This window comes from Pomacea canaliculata, linkage group LG2, assembly GCF_003073045.1.
Source record: "Pomacea canaliculata isolate SZHN2017 linkage group LG2, ASM307304v1, whole genome shotgun sequence".
Taxonomy (NCBI): Eukaryota; Metazoa; Mollusca; class Gastropoda; order Architaenioglossa; family Ampullariidae; genus Pomacea; species Pomacea canaliculata.
The window spans coordinates 1,150,907-1,174,531 of record NC_037591.1 but is presented as its reverse complement, the minus strand read 5'-3'; the positions used below and the strand labels follow the sequence as shown (position 1 = coordinate 1,174,531).

The 23,625-nt window shown below is 38.2% G+C and overlaps 3 protein-coding genes across 8 annotated transcripts; 1 reads left to right on the top strand and 2 right to left on the bottom strand.

The window, feature by feature from the left end:
- Positions 1-1,348: 1,348 nt before the first annotated feature.
- Positions 1,349-13,983, bottom strand: LOC112556116 (caspase-2-like). Of its 6 annotated transcripts, none has more exons than XM_025224800.1 (9): positions 13,901-13,983; positions 13,171-13,321; positions 11,584-11,821; positions 9,907-10,013; positions 9,537-9,725; positions 8,554-8,770; positions 6,174-6,365; positions 4,135-4,244; positions 1,349-2,212 (listed from the first exon to the last, which is right to left on the bottom strand). In XM_025224800.1, the coding sequence occupies exons 2-9, from the start codon at positions 13,303-13,305 to the stop codon at positions 1,988-1,990; spliced, it is 1,413 nt and encodes a 470-aa protein (XP_025080585.1). In that variant the 5' UTR covers positions 13,306-13,321; positions 13,901-13,983; the 3' UTR covers positions 1,349-1,987. The 6 variants fall into 6 exon arrangements, with proteins under 6 accessions (XP_025080585.1, XP_025080587.1, XP_025080584.1 ...); XM_025224802.1 differs by having other exon boundaries at positions 13,905-13,977; XM_025224799.1 differs by having other exon boundaries at positions 13,836-13,970.
- A 4,562-nt stretch (positions 13,984-18,545) lies between these two features.
- Positions 18,546-20,590, bottom strand: LOC112556119 (N-alpha-acetyltransferase 38, NatC auxiliary subunit-like). The gene is made up of 4 exons (XM_025224808.1): positions 20,496-20,590; positions 20,074-20,179; positions 19,881-19,952; positions 18,546-19,695 (listed from the first exon to the last, which is right to left on the bottom strand). Exons 1-4 carry the CDS (start codon positions 20,511-20,513, stop codon positions 19,604-19,606), a joined length of 288 nt encoding a protein of 95 aa, XP_025080593.1. The 5' UTR covers positions 20,514-20,590; the 3' UTR covers positions 18,546-19,603.
- A 12-nt stretch (positions 20,591-20,602) lies between these two features.
- Positions 20,603-23,453, top strand: LOC112556118 (cytochrome b5 domain-containing protein 1-like). The gene is made up of 4 exons (XM_025224807.1): positions 20,603-20,889; positions 21,390-21,466; positions 22,159-22,377; positions 22,762-23,453. Exons 1-4 carry the CDS (start codon positions 20,763-20,765, stop codon positions 22,990-22,992), a joined length of 654 nt encoding a protein of 217 aa, XP_025080592.1. The 5' UTR covers positions 20,603-20,762; the 3' UTR covers positions 22,993-23,453.
- Positions 23,454-23,625: the final 172 nt, after the last annotated feature.

The window sequence follows — 23,625 nt, the reverse complement described above, 5'->3', positions numbered from 1 at the left end:
ACGAGCAGATTTTTCTATACACAATACTGAAACATCTTATGGTAGCATATCTTAGAACATGGAAAATAGTACAGAGGTAAATCTGCTCTAGAATGAAACCAACCAAACAACCTAAGACCTTCCCTTTGACAAAAAGGGTGTTCCTGCCCAATTTTTGACAATTTCTGTAGAGTTGAATCACAACCTAAAGCACACTAATCCGCGCGCACGTGCACACATACAGTCGGTCCTCTCCACACTCTGCTTTGTCATTATTGGCAAGGAATGAACAGCAACACACACCATGAGTAGCGGCCTGTAGTCTGTGTGTGTGGGAGGGGGATGGAAATGTTGGAAACTGATTTAACACTGAGAGCAGTCAGCACAGGACAGCAGTCTTTGGGGAAATAGTTTTAGATTATTAACGTAGGAGGCATCCAGAAATCTTTCAGCACTGGCACCAGAACTCGTTGCAGTCCTTCTTTCTTCTATATGATTATGCATGCTGGTTGTTCCTATGGCTACAGTCCTTGAATAACTGTGTTTAAGGTCAGTCTGCAGAATTAAAAAAAAAAAAGCAAAACAAACCCTGTGCCTTTGAAAGGATATTTGTGGACTTAGGAAAGAAAACAGTGGAGACTGAACAGTATGAACATGGCAGTGAACATACAGTGAATGAAGATGATAGCTGTAGGATCATGAAAATGTACTTGAGATAAATATCTGAAGACTACAATTTATGTACGTAACTGTTAGAATACAGGCAAATGTTCTATCAATACTCTTTCCTTGTTCACATTTAATAATAATTCCTTACACATTGTGTTTATATACTGTTTCTCAAGTGAGTCTGCAAGTATGTTATTGTATTATTATTGTGTTGCAAAACTTGTAACTTCTACTGCATGCAACAGGTCTGTTTCAAATAACATCAGCAATTGTAGACAAACCAACTGCATATTCTGTCATCTCTTAAGCTACTGTCAGGACAGTACAGCTCAACACATTAAACAGGCTTCTTAACAATGAATTCAGTTGAGTCTCAGAAATAAAAATGATTTTAAAATAAATCACAGAATAAAATATAGACTGAACTTGCAGCAAAAGTGTTAATAAGAGTAATACATGTGACATATATATGTATAGGCTTTTCTTACACAAAAGATAGAACTATTGGCAGAATTATTTAAATTCACTGAATCCTGAAACAGATTTGTTTTATTACATTTTAGTTGTCATGGCAGATAAGGAAATAAGGACAGAGGAACTCCTTGAGATAACCAGAGGGAGAGAGTTAACATTCTGTCAAATTCTTCCTGCACACTCTTATCAAATCATTTAATCACCATAAAATACACATCAGCAATTACACTGTTAATTGTCACTTTTAATTGTCAAACATTCCACATGCCAGTTTTTATTCTCTTTAGTAACATTAACACAGTCTATTATCAGCTTATTATTTTAAAAAAGCTTTAAATAAAAATCTAATTTTTTTTTAATTTCTGTTATCTGTCACGTATAAACAAACAAGGATTATTAAAGAATATTTACAACAATAACCTTTCCATTTACTAAACTCATTAAGCAGAATGAATAAAGCATACGATTTGTACTTCTGGCAAATAGAATGCCGTTCACCATCTTCCATTGCTAGACACAATAGGCATTTGATATTTTGGTTTTGTATTTGACATTTTGTAAAATCGATTGCATATTTTGGTTATTGTGTTTTCCACACATTGTGCACTGATACAAGAGTAAAATATAATGAAACATAATTTGGATGTCAATCAACAAGCATTCTGATAGGACTGAGCAAAGATCCACACCAGATATGGTAGTCTACAGATAGGTGGTACAAATATCTTTCCAGTGTCCTTTTCTCCAGAAGAGGGAGCTGCTTTGCTGTGGCACTCATGTGGAATACAAGAAAAAACTTAGTTTTCTTTCCTGGGGCAAAGTTTTATTCTTAAAATGGCACAACACTCATGACCTTTGAACTAAATCATCCGTACATTACACTGCTTGAGGTATCCTCTGGCTGTTGAGGTTGTTGTGGATGAACGTGTGCTGTCTGCCTTCCATCACTACTACTTGTCATAAGCTGGGAAGAAACTTCCTTTGTCAAACCAGGGAAGAAGTAGAATGTTTTAGTGAGGCTTGATTTGAATTCTGATACCTGCTTATATCTTTCTTCCTTTGTCTCTGCTCTACTAACCAGATTGTTCACCTGCAACACAAGCAAGAGCCCGTCAGGGAATTCAGGAACTACCTACAGCAGATACCCGTGATGATAAGCAAATGTCTTAGGGCAGCAGCATAGAAGGAGGAAAATAAACACAGTTCCTAAGAATTATTTTGTTAACGCTTCTCACCATAACTACATGCAGGAAATGTCTGTTAGATATTGAAAACCTCTCCAATTTTGGCAGCAGTGGTATGCAAAGTGTGCATGTATTTATACTGCTCAAAACAATGGAAAGGCCAGTTGTATAGTCAAACATTGTTTTGTCCCAATAAATACACATAATAACATTGAATCAAAGCATTTCTTTATTCATTAAATGAAATATCATCAGCCAATGTCACTGAAACAAATCATTTTAATGAAAAGAATTTGAGCTTGAACTGACATAAACCATAATTTAAAAATTCAGAAAATGATATCAGAGAAAAAAACAAACTCAGTATTGTGTGTGTCCACCATTGGCATGAATACAGGCAAGGCATCATTGTCTCATGAGCTGAACCAATGTTCTCAGAGTTCTTTAAGGAACTGCCTGCCACTCTTGCTGAAGAAACCGATACAGCTGATTGAGGTAAACTGCTGGGGGATGGTTGACTCTTAGTCACTGGGCCAGGACATCCCTCAATGGGATGGAGATCTGGGCAACAGGTCAGCCAGTCCATGCGGCTGATTTGGTGTTGTTGCAGGAAGTCATTGACAACCCTGGCCCTGTCGTCCTGAAGACAGCACCTGGCTCAATGGCATGCAGTGCTGGCAGTACAAGAGGCTGTAAAATGTTATTTCTGTATGCCACAACCGACAGGTTGGCTTGCTCTAAGCAGAGGGGAGTTCTGTAGGCCGTCCACATCCCACACCATGATGGATCCATCACCATAGCGATCACGCTCCACTACATTTGGATCATGGTAATACTCTCCATGTCAGACACGAATTAGGCCATCATGGAAGGACCTGGCAAAATGAGATTCATCAGTGAAGAGGACTGTGGCCCACTGTTGCCTTGTCCATGCCAGATGCCAAGACAAGCAGCCCAATATGCAGGTATCAGGATAGGGCAGACAGTCGGTCACCTTGACCTGATCTGGTTGCGAACCATCTGGTCACTGACAGTTACACTGGCGGCTGTCCCCTGAATTTGCTGGCAGTGGCTGTTTTCTGTCTGTCGTCCACTTCCTGTTGTATTGTAGCGGTCTCGTAGAGTTTGAATAACAGTATGAGCAACTCCCAACTGGCAGCCAATTTCTTGGACACCTACGCCCTCCTGCAGCCACGCAATGACCCTCCCTTACATGACAGTACTTAATCTTTGTCTTTGAGGCATGATTCGAAAGGCGCATAGAAACTGGCAATAAACCCTCCCAGGACTCTAGAATTACTGAGTTGTGTTGACAATGGACAGGGCTAGCACGTACACTGCATGATTTCTATTGCTCAATTCTGCCTTATCATATGGATATGTTGCAATTACATGCATTTCGTTTTTTGTGGGTTCAGTGACCTTTTTGCTTTACTGCTGTACTGAGCAAGCAGAAGACCAAACTGGATCCTCTCTCGAATTCAGGTTGACTGTTTACTTATACAGCAAATTTGCTCACAAAATATTTTGAAGAAATTGCTCACTGTTGGTACAAACACGATCAATAAAAATGTAGAAAATATAAAAGTGGCCTTTCCATTGTTTTAACAGTAAATACATTCTAAAATATCTTTGCTAAGAAATAATGGCACTCTAATAATATGAACAGCATGAGTGATTAGTCATTTGCTGTCTAAAGACTAAACCTTCAGCCACACTTCCACTTGTCATCATCATGGTGGAGTCTAGTGACCTAAGTTGTGGTATCGTAAATATAAGCCTTTGGTGTCATAAATATATCACAGGTTTAATGGTGGTTGTAGCTCACCTTAGTCATTAGACTCAACAGGTCATATTTGTGACAAAGTGTGGAGAAGATGAAAACAACAGCTTGAATGAACCATGTCCCATGATTAGTGTTGCGCCAGGACACAAAATCTGCAAAATAAATAAAATTACTGGAAACCATCTTTTTTAAAAATGTAGAAAAAGCATTAAGTACAGATAGAACATATGGACATCAAGAAATATAACCCAATGCAGTAAAAATGTAAAAAGGAAAATCCAACCAAAAACAAACAGAAAAACAAAATCTAACACAAGGGGGGAGGGAACCTCATAAGTGAAAAAAAAATTAAATAAAATAAAAACTCTGTATTGTCCTTGGACTGTTTTCACATCTATTAAAGACAACTAGGATTGCACTCAAGAATTCATTAATATGCATGATGTGAGGAAGCTATCACTCAAGAAATGTTTCTAAAAAGGCAGTTTTGCAGGTGATATACTTTTGAAAGTTGATAACTACACAATATGTGTTGATTCCTTTGCTTTTAAAAATGAATTTAAAAAAAAATTTATATGTATATATATTGTTTGAATAAGCACAAATCAAAATCCTGTTAAAAAGTAATCCTCTACAATTATGGGTCCCCATTTCACATTTTTGGAGTATATGAATCTCGGGTCACAGAAAATGTTTCAGGTAATGACATCTCCATCCCCAGATATACACTTTAAAGATGACACCCACAAAGCAAACTCAAAACAATACCGATCACTTACTCTAGTCAGTCAACAACAAATACCTACATCACCTTCAGCATTATAGTTTAAAATCAGTCTGGTTAGAAATCAAACACAAACATGCATCTCACATTCTTGTTGGCTTTATCTACAGAAATCCTGATGAGACAGCGACATGGACAGACAATTTCAGTTCTACGATGGATGCTGTACTGCTTGAAGCCAAGGAATATATACTGCTAGATATGATCTCTTAAAACAGAATAAACATTGGCTAGAAAAAACTATCCTCTTTAACTTTAACTCACACATCTTGTTGCATCTCCCACAGGAATCACTAATACATCCCAAACATTAATCGACTACATCTGTGTCAGCAAGCAAAAAATCATTATTAAAATTTGTATATTTAATAGCTGCTGCAGCGACCACTTTCCCGTGTGTTTAACATGGTGCAATATCAATATCTTCATACCAGGAATTGACCTGTTCAAGACGAGCCTGAAATATTCTGGAACTTCTTTTGAACAGCCTTCCCTAAGACCTCCAAAAAGCAGTGTCCAGTCTGTACAAATTTAAAGTGGGACTCGTACAACACCTTTTCCAAACCCTTTGATTACCTACAGAGGGGTCCTAACCTGCTTAATCATACCAACAAAGCAAACATGTGCCACTAGGAGGCAGCCTGGGGAGCCTTGGGCAAGTGTCATGTGGGACCGAGAGGTGTAGGTGTAGGCTATACAGTGCAGTGTTCTAGCCACTAGCCAATGTTAAAACAAAACATTTCAATTCAGATATCAACCAACATGTTTATACATATGATTCTGATTTTTATTACCTTGTTTTGACTTAATGTAATGTATTTATTTCTACTAATTAGTCCAGGGGCTAGATGTAAAAAAGTATAACTTTCCTTATTCTGTTACCCTCATAAATAAAGATTTGTTCATTGTTCATTGGTCAACTCTGACCAGTTGTGAGTGCACAGATGGAACTGAGTAACGAGTAAACTCCACCAAATCATGTCCTCTGGTACAGTATAAAGAAAAAATTTAATGCTTAAAAATATACTGGTATATTAAGGATTGTAAATGTGTTTTATTAAACATCTTATTTTACCTCAAAACAGCCAAAAAAAAGTCTAAAGATTTTTGACACCCCTCCCCTGGATAGCTGCTAAGGGCAGTAAGGGAGATGAAGTCACGAGATCCCAGTCATCAAGTGATGGGCCGTTACTATAGAAAATTATTTACCTTTACAGACACTAATGATTATTTAGTCCAGTAAATATTCTTGTCATTCAGATCATGGTGTCTTGACTTTCATCTCTGATTGTCTCACCTGGTACCGTTGCCATGGCCAAGAAAATGTCACTTTTGGTACCAGTCCTTTTTTCTAATTCAGCATCATGTTGTTCAGTCTGCATCCTCAAATTTATCACACGACTGATAATGTTACTGATACTGTCATCAGCAGGCTTGTCTCCTGCTGCACTTGATTGCTCCACCATACCAGCTCCTTTGTCTTTTTTCTCTGAGGAAGGTGAAAAGATGAAGCAGCTTAAAATCTCTACAACACAGATATATAGTGACTTAAATAGCACAAATACATATCTATACAACAATAGTAAAAAAAACAATGGGCAATATATACAGTTCACTTCATGATACAAGTAATACGCCAGCCTGTTTCCAGATAGTAGCAGCATGTAATGTTCAAGTGGTTCATGACCAAACTGGAATGACCTGACACTGGTCACTTTAAAAAATGGTTTAAAAAGACTCCTTGGTCTTCTGAAGGTCTCTATAAAATGTGTTTTTACATTATGTGTGAATGTTCCATGCCTTGCTGTTTGGGTGCCAATGTAACTTTTAAGGGCATTTTATATGCTGAAGCAAGGGATGGTAAATTGTTCCCAATGATTTGCAAAGCCGTGTGCGGACGTTTTGCCGACGGACGTTTCGCCGCCGGACGTTTCGGAGCCGGACGTTTTGTCGACTGGACGTTTCGCCGCTGGACGTTTCGGAGTCGGACGTTTTGCCGACCGGCGTTTCGCCGCCGGACGTTTCGCCGCATTATGTCAGAGAGAGAGAGAGCTTACTTACTTCTCAAAGAATGAAAGTAACTACTAGATTACACAATAATTCTTTATTTCAAACAAATTTTACACACAGACTTCACAGACAGTTCACTTTGATTGTCACAGATTATGCGCAATAGCTTTGAGAAAAAACATTGATACAATGGCGAGAGAAATGTGTGAGCTAACGGTTCACATGAGGAGGGATAGTGAGAGAGAGTTCACTGATACATTGATACAATGGCGAGAGAAATGTGTCAGCTAAGGGGCGTCCCACACTTGACTTCGGCTAAAGGTCCCGCGTGAAATGCCGAAATGAAGTGTCCCGCGCCGAAACGTCCGGCGGTGAAACGCCGGTCGGCAAAACGTCTGACTCCGAAACGTCCGGTGGCGAAACGTCCGATCGGCAAAACGTCCGGCTCCGAAACGTCCGGCGGCGAAACGTCCGTGTACCTGCAAAGCATGTAATTTATCATCCCTTGAATCATATCTTTTGTCTCTTATAACAAAACTTTTACTTCAGAATTTAATTTTTGCAAACACTGTAACCATGAACCAAGTCTACTACTTGATTTCTTACACAATCACACTGTGTGTGTGTGTGAGAGAGAGAGAGTTTTCATTCTTCATTGGGTAGATCAGCAATGGTCAATGGTCATTTCACCCCACAGCCGAGACAAATCATCCCATCTATGTCCATACCATCCCAGATAAAACCATATCATCCCAACATCAAAAGGCTGAATCATTCAAGGCCCAAAACAGGAATCTATCACTGATGAAACAAGTAGCTATTAACATATTACCAAAAGAGCTACATGGTTTTCAAACAATATAGATACACAAGCTAAACTGCCTATTTTAAACAGAGCCATGCGAATATGCGTAGCCACCTGTTTGCTAAACACAAATGGCTGCTTGGCAATATGCATACAGAGAATGTGTCTGGCAATGGTGCATATTGTCTCAGGTTCAAAAGACTGGTCTGGGCGATCAAAGTGACAAATGTCTTTTGAGCCTGGGATGCGAATCTCCAACTCCAGCATTAAATAGCCAGGTACATCTGTCACCTTGATTGCCCTGGGACGATATACAATGAATACAACATTAATAAAATTTCTGACTGGAATATTTACTATGTTGTCATCACTGTGAACATTATATGAACAATAATAATAATAATGTGGATTTATACAACACATTTCTCAATATTTTTTGAAGTGACAATGGATGCAAATCTCCAACTAAAGAATAACTAACAACTGTCAAAATAAAGTCTAGACTAAATTGACAGCCAGCATTAAGTAGCCAGGTACATCTGTCACCTTGATCACCCTGGGACAATATACAATAAATACAAGATGTGACAAGAGTGACAAGATGTGCTTCATGCTAAATGAGTACCCAAACAGTGAAACCTTTGCATATTATAATAATAGTAATGTTGACTTATATAGCACACGATGTCAATACTACTTGTGTCATGAGTGATTGATTCGCCTTTTGGGCCTGGGATGATTTTGCTTTTCAGTGTTGTGAACGATATGGTTTAACCTGGGATGATATGGAAATGGCTGGGACAATTTGACTCAGTATGTGGGGTGATATGACTTGGGTGAAATGAATAACTGTGTAACTTACTTCCTTGACAGGCTTGGATAAAGAAGATTTTGGGTTTATCAATAAGTGTGGGGCATTTTTCTCCATCCACAAATGCAATTATTTCATCAAGGAGTAGTTTATTGCCATCCACCCCATATATAATATCTCGCTCTCCATGTGTCAGAATGGCACACACAAAACAGTCAAAATTCAGGTGGCTTTTTCCTGCTTCTCTTTGAACTGCATCTGCAATTTCCTGCAAATGACACACAGGACAATAATTTTTAATTTAACCTCTTTATTAACAATCCACCTTACAAGTCAATGATGAAATTAAATCCAGCCAAGATCTCCACAGAGTATGAATCTTAGAAAGCAGTACTGACAAGATATATTCATAGTTGTGTGTGTTCTTGAGTGTAAATGTGTGTTTTCCCAATGTTCCTGTCAATTTTAGACATCATCCTCAAGTCGAGACAAAATTTATCTTTATGTTATTATTGATAGGTGAAATGTTATCAGCATTTTCTGTTTCACTGAGAAACAAAAGGACAGACCAAAAGAAATCAGCAAATATGGAGAAAACAGCAGAACAGAACATTTATCACTGAGAGGACAAAGTTTTAGAGAAATCTTTGATAGTGCATTCACAGCTCACAACAAGAATCAATCAAATTAGAATATTCTTTAAAATCTTGGACTTTCATCAGTTTTAACACCATTGATCTTGTGCTGCTGTTATTTGTCCTTATTCCTTCTATGTATTTGTTATTTAAGCCCCTGCCTATGTTGAAAATCGCTCTTTTAGGGTGACCACACATTATAAACTTGTGCTTTTAGTGGCATACCTCTGTTCTAAAATTAATAAAATATGAAATGGGAACATGTTCCTATAAAAATTCTTAAAAGTTTATTAATAAAGGTAAACATGTTATTTTCCCAGAATCCAAAAATGAAAGAATTTATAATAATCATACACAATTCTTCTCCCATGTCCTAATTCAAGATGTATTAGTTACTACCTGGGCCTTGCAGTCCTTCTCCACTATTACATCAAAATCTAGCTGCCGAAACAACATGTCAAGTGCAAGCCTGTCAAAATTTGTCCCATCTCTGTCTCCCAGATCCAAACCAGCAGTCCTAGCATCCTTGAAATTGTTGTTGTCAATCAGCAGGAAGATGCCCCGCGTTTTCCGCCACAAAGGGAATATCTGTCATGTAGAAAAACATGGTGATTCCTATTCATGTCATTATCTGATATTCTTAAAGCACATATTAAAAAATGTTCCAAAAACCATACACAGCTCAGATGTAGCATTTTCTCCCTTTTCCCCTCAATCTTTAAAACAAAAAAAAACTAGAAGAATTTTTTGAAAAAAGAAGTCTTCTTACAGATTTGCTGCCAGCAAGTGCATTTGCAAAGTTCTGACGCATTCCCTCTTCAGTAACTGGAACTACTTTCGTGCGAACAGGATCATGAACAGATGGATCTGGCCACTCTGGAGATAATTCAATATTCAATAAAATATACAATAATTATTAAGAATAATTATTATAAGGAATTACATAAATAAAATATGTAAAAGTGATTAATAAGTGTAACAGATGCATAAAAATAAAGCTAACAGAGACCTAAATATAGAAAACTGGTCATATATATAATAAGTATCACTTCACAGTATAAAACGCTGCATATATCTAATGTGAAGCATCTTATAGCGGACACGGTGTAGAACACTGGTGATATTAGTGCTCAACCTTATAGTCATGAGTGAGAGCTGGAAATTTTCCTGGGACTGAAGACTTCTCAAGAGCCATGTCGCACCAGAGCACATGCATATAACGTTATGCAACACATATGGTCACATATGCGTTTCATGATTTTCATACACATATTACAAGTCATACAATGTCTTTGATAGTTCACAATATTGACAAATGACCAACTTTATTAATCCCAATGGGTAATTATAACTTGGGAAGTGTATTCTGTTACAAAAACTGCTAGTTACAATATAAGGCGAGTGTTACATTATAGCAAAACATAAAACATACATTCTTACGTATAAAACCATTCTTAATTAAAGCACACCCATGCACATATAGAACTGCTAATTTATCTATAATCTATGGTTGAGCTGGTGGACTACTGAGGGTGTAAACCTATTCAACTGCCTATTACTTCTGCATATAGGCATAGTATGTTTGTCTGAGCTCAATATAACAAATTCTCCTGCTAGGACATCTTCTGGTATGGACAAAATGCTGTAAACTTTTTGGACAATTTGCTAATCATAAAAAGGAATCCAAATTTCTCTGCTTAACATCAATTAAATTAAATGACAACAAAACCCAGAAGCTTTAATTTTCTCAAAGAGGAGAGCCAGAGTTTCTGTTCATGTAGATGATGCCAATGTTACTTTTGTTACTTCAACACGTAACTTAAGTTACATAATATCTGCTGACATGTCTCTTGATGAACATGTTTCTCACATCTCTCGTTCTGCATACTATGAGCTCCGGAAAATCAGCTCCATTCGCCATACTCTCAACCACCAAAATTTTCTTCTGCTCACTTCTTCTGTCTAAATTAGACTACTGCAACTCGTTTCATGCTGGCTATCCACAGTACCTCATTGATAAGCTTCAGAAAGTCCAGAACTCAGCTGCTTGTCTCGTTTTCTGGACTCACAAATGTGAACACGTCACTCTCTCTTCATTGACTACCAGTCAAAGCTACAATAGACTAAAAGCTCTTAACTCTATGTTATAGATTCTTTGAAGGCTTCTCCCCCTACTACTTTACTGAAATCTTGTCTGTCCACACCCCTACCCAAAACCTTGGCTCCTCATCAGACTTTCTGTTCCAGTTTTGTCATGAGATATTTTTACCTCAGGATGGAAAACTCTCACCCTTGTACAGTGGTCATAATACAGTACACTGGTCATATATAGTATGTACCATCTAACTGTATAGAACACTGGACATATATAATGCGTACCATCTCCTAATATAGAACACCAACCTTCGACGTCCCACAATATTATTTATTTAAAACTCCTACTTACTTTCAGGCAAATCATCATCTATGATAAGGGACACAGCAGTCTCCTGGATGCCCACCGCAGGATGTGGTGGACTCAAGGCTTTGTGCTTGTCCCTTAATTCTGGTTTGAGAACGTCTGCTGCCTCAAATTCTCCTTGCTCGATGAGGACATCATAGAATGCATCAAAAGCCTCAGGCCCACGTTTGGGCAACAAATCCATCAAGGCACGTAGTTTGTCTGAATCTACTGTGTGCCCCTGCTGTGGACAATGTAAAATTGTGAAGTTAAAAATATTCTGCCGTCTTACTGTATTAAGGTAAATTTTTACAACTTCATAGTCAAGTGACTAATATGCTAAAAATTAGCAGGTTGATTGGTTTAGTTCATTTGAGCCAGCAACTAGGTAAATGACTTAGAACTGACACCAGTACCTGATTTATCAAAAATAATAAAAGCAAGGTTTAGGTGTGTTTATACTCTGTGTTTATACTGTTCCAGAAATATAGTGACCCACATACCTTCCTTAGGGCCAGTGTACCATGTAATCTTTACTATAAAATAATTTTAAAATAATAATAAACTGCAAAGATTATATACTGTCATGATTACCTCCAACAATGCTAATGAGTTCCAGCATTGTAGGAACTATTATAATCTATTGTTGCTGAAAAACTGAAAGATATTGCCTACAATCATTTCTTGCTCAGTAATAATGTCATCCCAATATATTTTTATACTATAACATTCCATGTTAACATAGATTTAGCAGTCATCATTAAGTTGAAGGGGAACAAATTACAGACAGCTATAATCCATGTCACAGTAAATTAAGATATTTGCTCATTGCACCATCATTGCACTTACAGATGTCTGCTTCCATCATCTGTAAATGATGATTAAAAGAATGGTTTATATCTTGTAGGACTGCTAGTACTGCAGAAATGGCTGGCTTCAGACAATGCTATATTTACTGTAGGGCCATTATGCCAAGGTCCAGTAATCTGTGAATTTGCTTAAGCCACGTCAAATGTTTGGATCCCAATTTTTATACACTATGGATCGTACAGACCTGGACATGGCCTCTCAAACACTGGAGACAGGTGTTGACAGCTGTCATTTGGCATTTCCGATGTATGTGATTGACATGCTATGCACTATCGCAGATTACATATTTAAATGCTGGCTTATAACTTCCAGGAGAAATGTATAGAAGATAAGTCTTCTATTTACCTATAAACAATAAAATAACTTACAATGAAATTCAAAGATTAATCTGTTTTATGCACTCTGAGTGTCAGTGTAATGGAGGCCGCCATTGAAACCGATTTGCACCTTATGATGTCACAAAATTAAGAGAAAGAATTGGGACAAAAAATATTCTTTTTTTTTCATTATTTATTATAATTTATGTATTATCAAAAAATATTTATGCAGCAGACCACCTAAGCAGTTTGGACCCAAACCACCACAGTTTAATGGCCCTACCCTGTATGTCATATGGCCTGCAAGGCCAGCCATTCAGTGAAATTGAATGAAATATATTTACTATTAAAGCCTTCATTTCTTCATTTTAAAGTGTCAAATGCTATGCAGTAAAAATGATCTCACCATAATTCGTTCTTTCATGGCCCGAGTGATTACTTTTTTAGCGAACAGGCCATCAACAACTCCAATCACGTTGCCCACAGTTTCCAAAAGCTGAGCCCATGCTATCTGTAGACGGTGCTTATGTTCTGGGTCCATGAAATGTGGCTTTTATCTGATGAAAATATTGCATATATTAACACAAACATGAAATATAAGGCTCATTCAAAATAACCAGTTTAAGTCTTCTTGTAACTAAAACACAAATGAAAATTCTGTGCCTAATATTCAGTCATGAAATCATATTCATTCTTGATGTTATACATTAAGAGAATACATAAAATACAAATACATTAAACAGTCTCATTTGTACCTTTTCTCTAAATTATGATGTACACTGTATGTTTTTATGTATGGTTTTGCAGGATAAAAGACTGGTAAGGTCATCACACACATCAGCGACCAAGACACATACATGTAATCATCACACAACAGAAACAGTGCTACTTCAAGTAAAACAGAAACAAAAACGATGGTCCTGGTTAGATTTTCCTCTCTCTTATTCTCCGAACTCCTTGCTAAGCCTCTAAAACTGACAACACGATCATACTAATTTTCTCTCATGCAATTTCCTTGGGAAATATACTTGTAAACCAAATACCAATTAGACTCCTGTAGTCTCCTTTCACCTGAACAAAGACTGGCAGGTAAACATGGAAACTGGCTGAACTAGGAGAACATACGATGTACCTACACACCGCTCTAGCCTCAGCATCCAGCGAGTACACTGTCACTACGAATCGCTCGCGAGTCGAGGAGGAAGCAGACCAAGAGAGACAACTCTGACATTTCAAGAATAGGATTTTCGGGAATGTCCATGGTCTAAAAATAGAAAGCGAATGCTAGATGCCGAATGTTCCTATTTTTAGTTGTGTGATTTTTATCTGTAACATATATAATTAAGGTGACCAGATATCCCGCTTTAGGCGGGACAGTCCCGCTTTTGACCTCGTGTCCCGCCTGCTCATCGGGCGGGAAGCCCAATGTCCCGCTTTCTGGCTTTCTGGCAAGTCCATCAAATGTCCGGTTGTCTTTAAAAATCACTTTTTTCGGCGTTCTTTGACGGTGACGACACCATCATCGGCACGTGTCCCGCTTTCGCCCCAGAAACGTCTGGTCACCTTATATATCATCAGCTTTTATGGTTCAGAAAACGAAACTCAGAATTAAAATTTAATTAATAGACTCAGCACGCGAAAACTTGACCGACACAGGTCATTTAATTCGCCCTAAGACTGCATCGCCCCACATTATTAATTGCGATAAAAGGATCAATAATCATCGATAAAAAAGGAAAGTAATTATCGTCTACCCTACAATGCGCCACCCACATATCACCACCAGAAACACAGCCTGCTAATGCTGCGGTAACCAGACAAGAAGGGTGGTCAGAGGGAAAGTGAGTCAGCAAACGACAACGCGTTTCTCAAAAATATTTAATAAGCAAGATGGCTATAATCCCGAACAACAAATATATACAGGTAGTCCTCGGGTTACGACGGTCTCGAGTTACGTCGTTTCGTGGTTACGACGCTTTACACGACGCTCATTCCGACTTACGAGGTTTAGCGTCGTAAGTCGAACTGTACGTGCGCCTCATTCCACCTGCGCGGAAGTCATGATGATGATGATGTCGATTTGTAATGCGCAGGTATCCATTCCGAAGAATGCTCATTGCGCAGAAAAAAATACAAAAAGAAGAAAAAATAATGTGAACAAATATATAAAACACCAGGAAAATAAAAAATATAGACAGAAGTGTTTCTTGGTAGTTTAAGACTGGTTTGAAAGAAACAGATGAGTTTTCAGTCTTTTGCGAAACGTGGTTGGTGAGGTGATGGTGGAGAGTGACGATGTCATAGAGTCATATTTTACTGTACTAGCTTATGTTTATTGATAATTATGTAGGGTACTGTGTTAGGATAGGTGTTTGGATAGGCTAAGTGTTTGCAGTACTATACTGTTATTATGGTACAGTGCTGTATGAACGTATGATCCGACTTACGTCGAAATTCGGTTTACGACGCCGCGTAAGAACGGATCAACGTCGTAAGTCGAGGACTACCTGTACTAAGAAAAACAAGGTCTAGGATGGAGGATGGTAGGGGGCGAGCCAGGTGAGTGCATGATTTATCCAGGGTCACTTGCACGGTTCATGTCTATGAGCAAGATCCGGGTTAAAGCTAAAAGTGCGGCGTCCTGGGGTCAGAAAACAAAAAAGTTTTTGAAGGTTCGTCGCAGCTTCGACTTACGAAGTGTGATTTGCTAATCAACGAGAGGTGGAGATCAAGGATGTGTACAGGTGGATTGCTGTCTCTCTGCCAAGACCAACGCTCAGCGTCTTGCGAAGTTCTCCGCTGTTAGTCTCGGCGAGCCTAAACAATGAATGGGACTAAGCCGGAAGCTTGTAGTAGCAACTGCCTCGTTTGAGTAGCTAACTGGAAACAAATCGTCTGCTAGCAGTCCGTAATAAAAGTTCGTGCTGGCAAAGGTCCGTGTGTCTATGTGTGTGCGTGTGCGAGCATATTTTTTTCGTCTTAACAAACAATTTAATGTGTGCATCTGTGTGTGTGTGCACATATACATCTGTGCAGAGTTGGCCCAGGAAGTGATTGATGCTGGTGCTGACCCCCTGCTGGTGCTTTGTATCCAGGAGCCTGAGTTGTCCCAGAAACGCATAGCAGCTTCAGCACTCATTGATATTAGCAAACATTCACCAGAGCTTGCACAGTGGTGGACGCTGGAGCTATAGCACATCTTGCTCAGATGATCCTAAATCCAGATGCCAAGCTGAAGGTGAGATCTGTAAACATGTTTGTATCATCTAAGTGCTGTACAAGCTGAAGGTGAGATATATAAACAACTTTGAATCATATAGATACTGTCAAGCAGTAAAAAAGCAGCACATATGGTCTTGCATCTTTCATGTTGCCATTCACGGACTTTGTGCTCTGGATATTGCTCAGTTCTGAGCTGCTGAATATCCCAAACTGTTATACTCTGTGTATGTTTTGGTGGTATCTGCATTTAGTTTTTGTATCTTTTTATGAATATCTCATAGATGTTTAGTAGTGAAAATTATGCTATGACATATCTGTCTGTTAGTAATTAAGAATTAGTATTTAATATCCAAAGCTCAATTGATGGCACTGTTGTGATGTAGGTGATGCATACCACAATATTTCAAGACTTGTAGAGAAAAGGGATTCATTAGAAAATAGAAAGGAATAAGACACCATTGTTAAATGTTAATGGTCATAATATAGGTTTAATGCAGTTTTATTGTTTATTGCACATGTAACTTTTTTTTTCCAGAGGCAGGTGCTTTCTGCCTTCAGCCAGATTGCCAAGCACTCTGTAGACCTTGCTGAGATGGTTGTAGAAACTGAGATCTTCCCAGCTGTGCTAACTTCTCTGAATGACCCCGATGAATATGTAAAAAAAAATGTTGCCATTTATCTGATGATACACTATAGCAACGGATCATTTATCGACACCGATTCTCTTACCACATTTAGTCTAAACTTTTTTTCCAAACAAAAACTTGACTGTGACCCTGAGCGTGTATACCTTGTATTTACTTTGTGTATGTTGTAGAAGTGTGTGTTGTAAAAGTGAGCGTGTATAACGTGTATGTGTTGTAGAAGTAATGGTGCCTGTCATATGCGAATACATGTGCATGGTTGTTAACGATTCAGTCTGTTTTATGTAATGGGCTCTGAGCAAATCTTTGGAAAGGAGCTGTATAAATACTCGTAGCTATTATTATGATTTACTTGCCTGCGGCTGTTTATTTATTCCTCTGCTACAGTGTAACATCAACTCTCTCCGCCATTAATCCTCTCTGGATAACACCATCGCAGCTAGTTTCATTTTTTTTTCTCTAAGTCGCACCTGGGATAGACATCATTGCCAAACAGTCATGCGTCTCAACATTGTACTTTAATTTCTGGGTTGTGATCATCTGGATATTCAGATGATGTGATCTACGACACTATGTGTTTGATTATCGAGATGTTCTGTTCCAGCCCAGTGACTGTAGACATCTTCGTCTATGAATGCCATCCAGCAGAAGAATGACCTGCCATTCTCATTAATGTTACAAAGCCACAGGTAATCAAGTTCAAAGACAGATTTATTTACACATATAACCACTAGCCTACCAAACCTTAACACCTAACTCCCTGGGGCAGGGGAAGAGCGGGTTGAGTAACGTGAACAGGACCAAAACACCTTGCAGCAGAACAGTACTTCTCTCATACTCAGGGTGGTCAGAACTAAACTTTACTGCTCTTCCAAGCAGGAACTGTCGTCTTTCGGAAACAGATGTAAGCACTGAACTTTTGCCTGCTCTTTATAGTGGAAAGTTTGTGTGCTACGTCACCCGCTTTTGTCTGTTTCACACGACCAAGTATGGGGGTGGAGAAAACAAAGCAGTCGGCGGTACACCCTACCCTAAATAAGCGCTCCAGCCAGGGCCGTGCTTAGGGGCAGGCGGACGAGGCATCTGCCTAGGGCCCCGCGCTTCAAGTGGCCCCGCGCTTTTGATTGATATGGTAACTAGGCATATGGAAGTGTAGTCAGTTCCCTTCGTTGTAACCTATTGACGAACGTTACAAATAAATTAATCGTAGGCTTATGTTGTAATGTGTATGCAGCTTGCTGTCAATGATAAAAGACGAGATATCCCTGAGGAAAAAAGTGACTTTAGATCCCAACTAAAACCGTGTGATCGTGGCGTAAGGGCCCCGCACATGCCCTTTGCCTCGGGCCCCGCGGGGGCTAAGAACGGGCCTGGCTCCAGCTACACCTTTTTTAAGTCCAAAATATGCCAACGTTAGCTTTCTTGCATTATTCCTTGTGTATTTTTAAATATGAAATTATATCAGATGTTTGCAGACTGTTATAATAATAACAGCGATTTGTGCATCGTGGCGCATTTAAAGGCGTTGTCAATCAAAATATCAGCTTTTGCAATATTTACCCAAAATTCACTTGCTCTTAAAAGTGCTGGGATCGTCCTTGTACTGCTGTTGCGACAGGCCAAACATCCTAAGGAGTGTTGTCTGATGCAGTCTTCATATCAACATTAGTTCTTCCAAGAGAAATTACTCATTCTTGGCTATATTTTGAATTCTGTCTTACCACAAAATCACACTTTCTCTAATCCCAGTGCTGGCTGGCTGTAACTAACTGTTGCCACTGGAGATGTGCTGGGACATTATTGACTGTTCAAGCTAAATCAGTCTAACCTGCACCTACACTCATGGGTACTCGGGTGCGTCACAGATGCACTGGTACATTCTTGACACAAATTATAAGTGACTTCAATCTGGGCATTTGATGGAGAAATGAGTTTTACTGTCAACACATCTCCTGACTGGCTGATTGGCATACTTAAATAATGTGTACATAAATTAATGTACACAATACTTCATACATTTACAAAATTTAGAATCTCATATCATACTCTGCAGTTTTTCAAATGCTGCTCACAACGGAAGCTCTCCTCCACAATACATTAGGCAGTGTTTATCAATGGAATACATATTGTCAACCTGCACTTTCCCTCTCTTGCCATAAAGATCACATTTATATTTGGCTTTGTATATATTTTCACTTCTTGAAGCCATGGCCAAAAAGTTATATATTTTTCATCTCTAAGCCCCAGTTTATTGAAGTTTGCTTTGTTGATATTGTAAGACAATGCGAGTGCAAATGGCAGCAGTCAAATCAGTAGGGAAAGTTATTCTGCAGCCATGTGTCAATTTCTGGCTTATACAGAAAAATGAACGAGCACATTCATTCTTTAAAAAAAAAAAAGTCAAAAATTAAGCCTAATAAATTTTCAGCAAATATTTGTAACTTTTCTCTTTTAATAAATTTCTTTAAACATTGACTTTTCCATGACATGGTGCCAGCTGGAAAGGGACGCCCAGGACCGGGTCCGATGGCGGCGTGTGGTTGCGGCCCTATGCTCCACTGGGGGCGTATAGGAAGGAAGAAGAAGATTGACTTTTCCAGGGACTGGAAATATACTGATTTTTCAAGCATTTCCTGACCTGTACCAACCCTTAAATTTGTCCAGTTCACCAGTTGCACCACAGAATGTAAATGGCTGCAGCAAGCCTATGCATCACCTTTTAATGACCCCTTAACATATGCCCTTTTGATCCATCCAATTTTATATTCACTTCCAGGGTATGGTCCCTGCAATACCAGAAGGCACAAGGAAAGAAAGAAAAATGGGGAAAGTAATATGACAAAATACCGCAAATCTAAAGCTGCACATTTTTAGGGGTATAGAGTAGTTGTCTGTCATCATGGGTGTTTTGCACTGACTGGCACTGAACGATGCTGAAGTTTAACCAAAAGTTTAAATATACAAAAAAAAAGGTCAGTCAGCTGGCTGGTCCACGTGGATGGACAGGATGTGATGGCCTGGTACCATTGCTAGGCCTAGCACACGTGGTTCCTCATCTTCACTTTCTATCAAAATAAGAACCTAAGTCAGTTTTATATTTACAAGAACTAAACTATTTTCATTTTTATATATGTCATTAAACATAAATAAGAAAAATAAACAAATAATTTCATCAGTTTCCTTCTTTTGTGTATGTAATAAAGATAGAAAAGTATTGTTTCCAGCTTTCAAAAAAAAAAATAGTGCTCACCAGGCCCCCTGATGTACTCCTCGCAGTTTCCTAAAATTACATTTCCATCACGATCTGTGCAAAGGAACACACCTGAAAGCAAAACAGCAAACATTAATGCACCAACTAGTACAGAAATCTTCCATGATAAATCTTAGCCCATAAAATAGTTCTAATGTAATTTAAAAAAACAAAACAAAAACAAAACACTTGCCAATAAGGGTTCTTCCATCACTCATCTTGATTTTCATGCTTCTGTTGAGCCAAGTCTCCAGTTTTTGTCGACCACTGCTTTTAGGTTGTACTTGTACCTCACTGACCTGTTACATGATGCTCACTTCGCTGTAACTGCTTTACTGTGTTTAAACTGATTGTAAAATATGAAGACTACGTACAAAGTACGTGTGTGTGTGTATATATAAACTGTAATTTCCATTTATATTTGTTTTTAATTACCATACATGTATTACATTATTTATGCAATAGTTGTTTAAAAATTATGTAAACAAAGTTAAGACTATAAAGACAACACGGCCATTATATTTTTGCAAGTAGTACAGCAACAAACTCAGCAGTGGACGTTCTTACAAGATACTGTGGTGCTATCATTACTACCACCCGCACCACAACCATTACCTGCGTCTCGCCCGCCATCTTGGAGCTTTCACGACCTACTTCCGGTGTAGTTGAGTAGACGGAAAAAAAGCGATATTTATGCAGGTATGACTTGATAATGCACACAAGTTTTACACTCTAATCTTTGAAAAAATAAAATGGATTGCAGAAACAAAGATTTCAAAAACCTTTGAAGTTTTAGTTTGTTTTATTTTAAATTGGAGCTCTTGCTTGTTGACATTGGCAACCAGCTTCGACAACATCTTGTCACGATACACTCGTGGTAAAATGTCAGTGGAACGACCAAAATATTTCACACCGAACGAAGTGTCAGTTCACAATACTTCTGATGATCTTTGGGTGTCCTTTCTGGGAAAAGTATACGATCTAACACCACTGTGTGAAAAATACAAAGGTACAAAGTAACATTTTTCTTATAATTGTTTCGCGCACGCATGATCGTAAAAAACATTATTTAACATAATTTTAGTTTTCGACAGCAAAAGTGGTAATCCCGCAAGAATCATACTTGGAATCTGGTTTAATTTTATTTATTCATATCAATTTGTCGATATATATACTTCATTTTATCGTCTATTACACAGCATGCATTTAACATTCCATGCTTTGGAACCCTAAAATCACCACTAGTAATTGCACCATAGACTACATTATGTACCCCTCAGAAACACACCTTTAGCCGAGGAGTAAATTAAACTTGTAATAGTAAATTTTCGATTAGCAAGCACATTCAAATATAGATAACATGACAGGCACAATAATAGGAACAAAACAATGTTCTCTATCACACAAAACTCCAACATAATACTGAGTTAGTAGCAATAGAAATATCTAGCTCTCTAGAGTACACTGTATCTATGCAAATGAAAATCTATCTTTTGTCACTGTGCACAGGTGATGTGCTGCTAAAACCCATTCTTGCAGCAGCTGGAAAAGACATCTCACATTGGTTTAATCCTAAGACCAAGGAGGTATGTTTAATATCCCTTTTTTGAGTCATTTGCAGGACCATTACTTGATCAACATCAAGAAGTTTACTAACCATGCTTTTTACATATTTTTCCATCTCTCTGATTTGTCAATTTATAAATTTGTGGTTTATATGCATTGGTCTCAGCCCATAGTTTTCTCTCACCTACTTTACTAGTATTACGTGTCTCTAACAGGACTGGATGCACTTACCTGTACAGTGACCATCAAACTGACATTTGTTGTTGATAACATAACTCAATCCATCTGTACCATAACAGTTTCTTGCGTGTTCCTGTTTGTGTATATGTGTATCGTCGAAGTACTTCATTAATACATTGTGAGAATATGATTGAATTAACATTTTTTAATATTAAAGATTATGAATGTCAGTTTCCTCTAATAATGTTCCTAGAACAGAACTAATTACAAATAGGCTATAAATGCAAAACTTTCAGAAGTTATCATTTGCAGAAGCAAGAGAAGAGACAGCAAACAAATAAAGAATGATGATTTTGATGTGAGCAGTTAATGTAGGTTATTGTGTGTTGTGGATAAAAGTCAGGAAGAAAGCACAAGTTTTGCAGAGGGTAAGAAAAGGAAAGAAGGGGCACAAGAAATAAGACAAATAAGAACAAAGAAAGACTTAAGTCAACACTTTTCACAATAGCTATAATGTGATTAAATTTTACAGATTCGAACACACGTTGACCCTCAGACAGGTGGCATCATCCCTTACTGCCCAAATGGCAGATTTATTCATATTCCTCCTCCATATCCCGATTCTAACTGGACAAACGATTTTGGACGTCCATGGTGGAAGGATGATAGTTACCTCGTTGGTATCTTGTCTGGAAAGACGCGGTTCATCAAAATCATCAACACCTTGACTTCACAGGAACAGGTTATAGAGGTAGATTAAAAATCTTTGTCAAAATTGTTCATCATTCAATAGCTGCTCAATGTCATCAGCATCCTTATCTTGCCAGTCACTAAAATTTAAGTGTAGTGGGCATCATTTCCACCATCATTATAAGTATCTCCATGATCCCCACTCAACCCACTATTTTGCTCTTTCCTGTGGACAAAGTATTAGGCAGCAACCATGGTTTCGCTATTGATTTCATCAAAATTCTATTACTTATATTTCCCTGGATTATTTTAAGTGAAACCTGAAAAATACCAGGATCCTCTGTATTCCGTATTTTACATCTTTCAATTTTTTTTTTCTTCCTTGTAAACCAAGAGGATTTGAGAGAGGATTTTAAATGGTTAATGGCTGCCAAATATTTCTCAGGTTTGTTCTGAGGAGATCATGACAGAGATCTTGGACCGCTACCTCAAATATAATTATCATGCTGCCAGCTACACTTGGAAATATGACTGTCGCAACCTGGATATGACCAAGACACTGGAGGAGAACGATATTCCTGATGAAGATGAACAGTTTTATGAGCTGAGCATGAATGACGATTCCTACCTTCAAACCATCCATCTCTATTTCAATGATGATCTTACAGAAGCTTAAGAAATTATTTTGTGCTATGCATTGGTTATCCTGGCTCTTAAATGGTTGCATCTCCACATCAACCTCCATGTAAAGCATCAACAATTCATGCACACCTACTGTCACACACTTCTTTATTTAGATCACTATTCTTATTTTTTGTTTTCTTCCAGTACGCCCTATACATCCTTGTCAAATAATTCACATTTTTAAGGTCTGGAGGTTCCTCTTGAGAACAGTGAAGAGGAAATGCCTATAGACATGTTACCAAGATAGACTTATACTTTGTGCAGGTCCAGAGAACATGATAATGCCATTCTTAAAAGAACTCAAGAAGTGTTTGCTTTTCATATTTTAGCACAAATTTGGCAGACATTACATAGTCACAGACAGTGTGAAATTCTTGGGTTTGTGGAAGCTTGCACATCATCTATATGGTATAAGTTACCTTTAAAATCATTAAATGTCAGTTGTATGACACAGTGTCAGTTGTATGATACCATATGAGTTTTATCTGTCAGTGTTATGATACTCTGCCATTGTCAGTTGAATAATCCTCTTTCAGTGTCACTTCACTTAAGGACACGAGAAATGGCTGATGATGAGAAGACGGAAGAATCAGAGAAGTGTGGGAAAGTTTGCAAGAAATTCCCC

Excerpts from the sequence above, each read along its gene's own strand:
- LOC112556116 (XM_025224800.1), bottom strand. The coding sequence starts at position 13,305 with ATGGACCCAGAACATAAGCACCGTCTACAGATAGCATGGGCTCAGCTT. Across the intron at positions 10,014-11,583 it reads AGATGATGATTTGCCTGAAA|AGTGGCCAGATCCATCTGTT; the intron begins GTAAGTAGGAGT and ends AATTATCTCCAG. Across the intron at positions 6,366-8,553 it reads TATCCAAGCCTGTCAAGGAA|AGAAAAAAGACAAAGGAGCT; the intron begins GTAAGTTACACA and ends CACCTTCCTCAG.
- LOC112556119 (XM_025224808.1), bottom strand. Across the intron at positions 19,953-20,073 it reads TGATGGAAGAACCCTTATTG|GTGTGTTCCTTTGCACAGAT; the intron begins GCAAGTGTTTTG and ends TTTTGCTTTCAG. Across the intron at positions 19,696-19,880 it reads GGAGTACATCAGGGGGCCTG|AAAGTGAAGATGAGGAACCA; the intron begins GTGAGCACTATT and ends TTATTTTGATAG.
- LOC112556118 (XM_025224807.1), top strand. The coding sequence starts at position 20,763 with ATGTCAGTGGAACGACCAAAATATTTCACACCGAACGAAGTGTCAGTT. Across the intron at positions 20,890-21,389 it reads ACTGTGTGAAAAATACAAAG|GTGATGTGCTGCTAAAACCC; the intron begins GTACAAAGTAAC and ends CACTGTGCACAG. Across the intron at positions 21,467-22,158 it reads TTAATCCTAAGACCAAGGAG|ATTCGAACACACGTTGACCC; the intron begins GTATGTTTAATA and ends TAAATTTTACAG.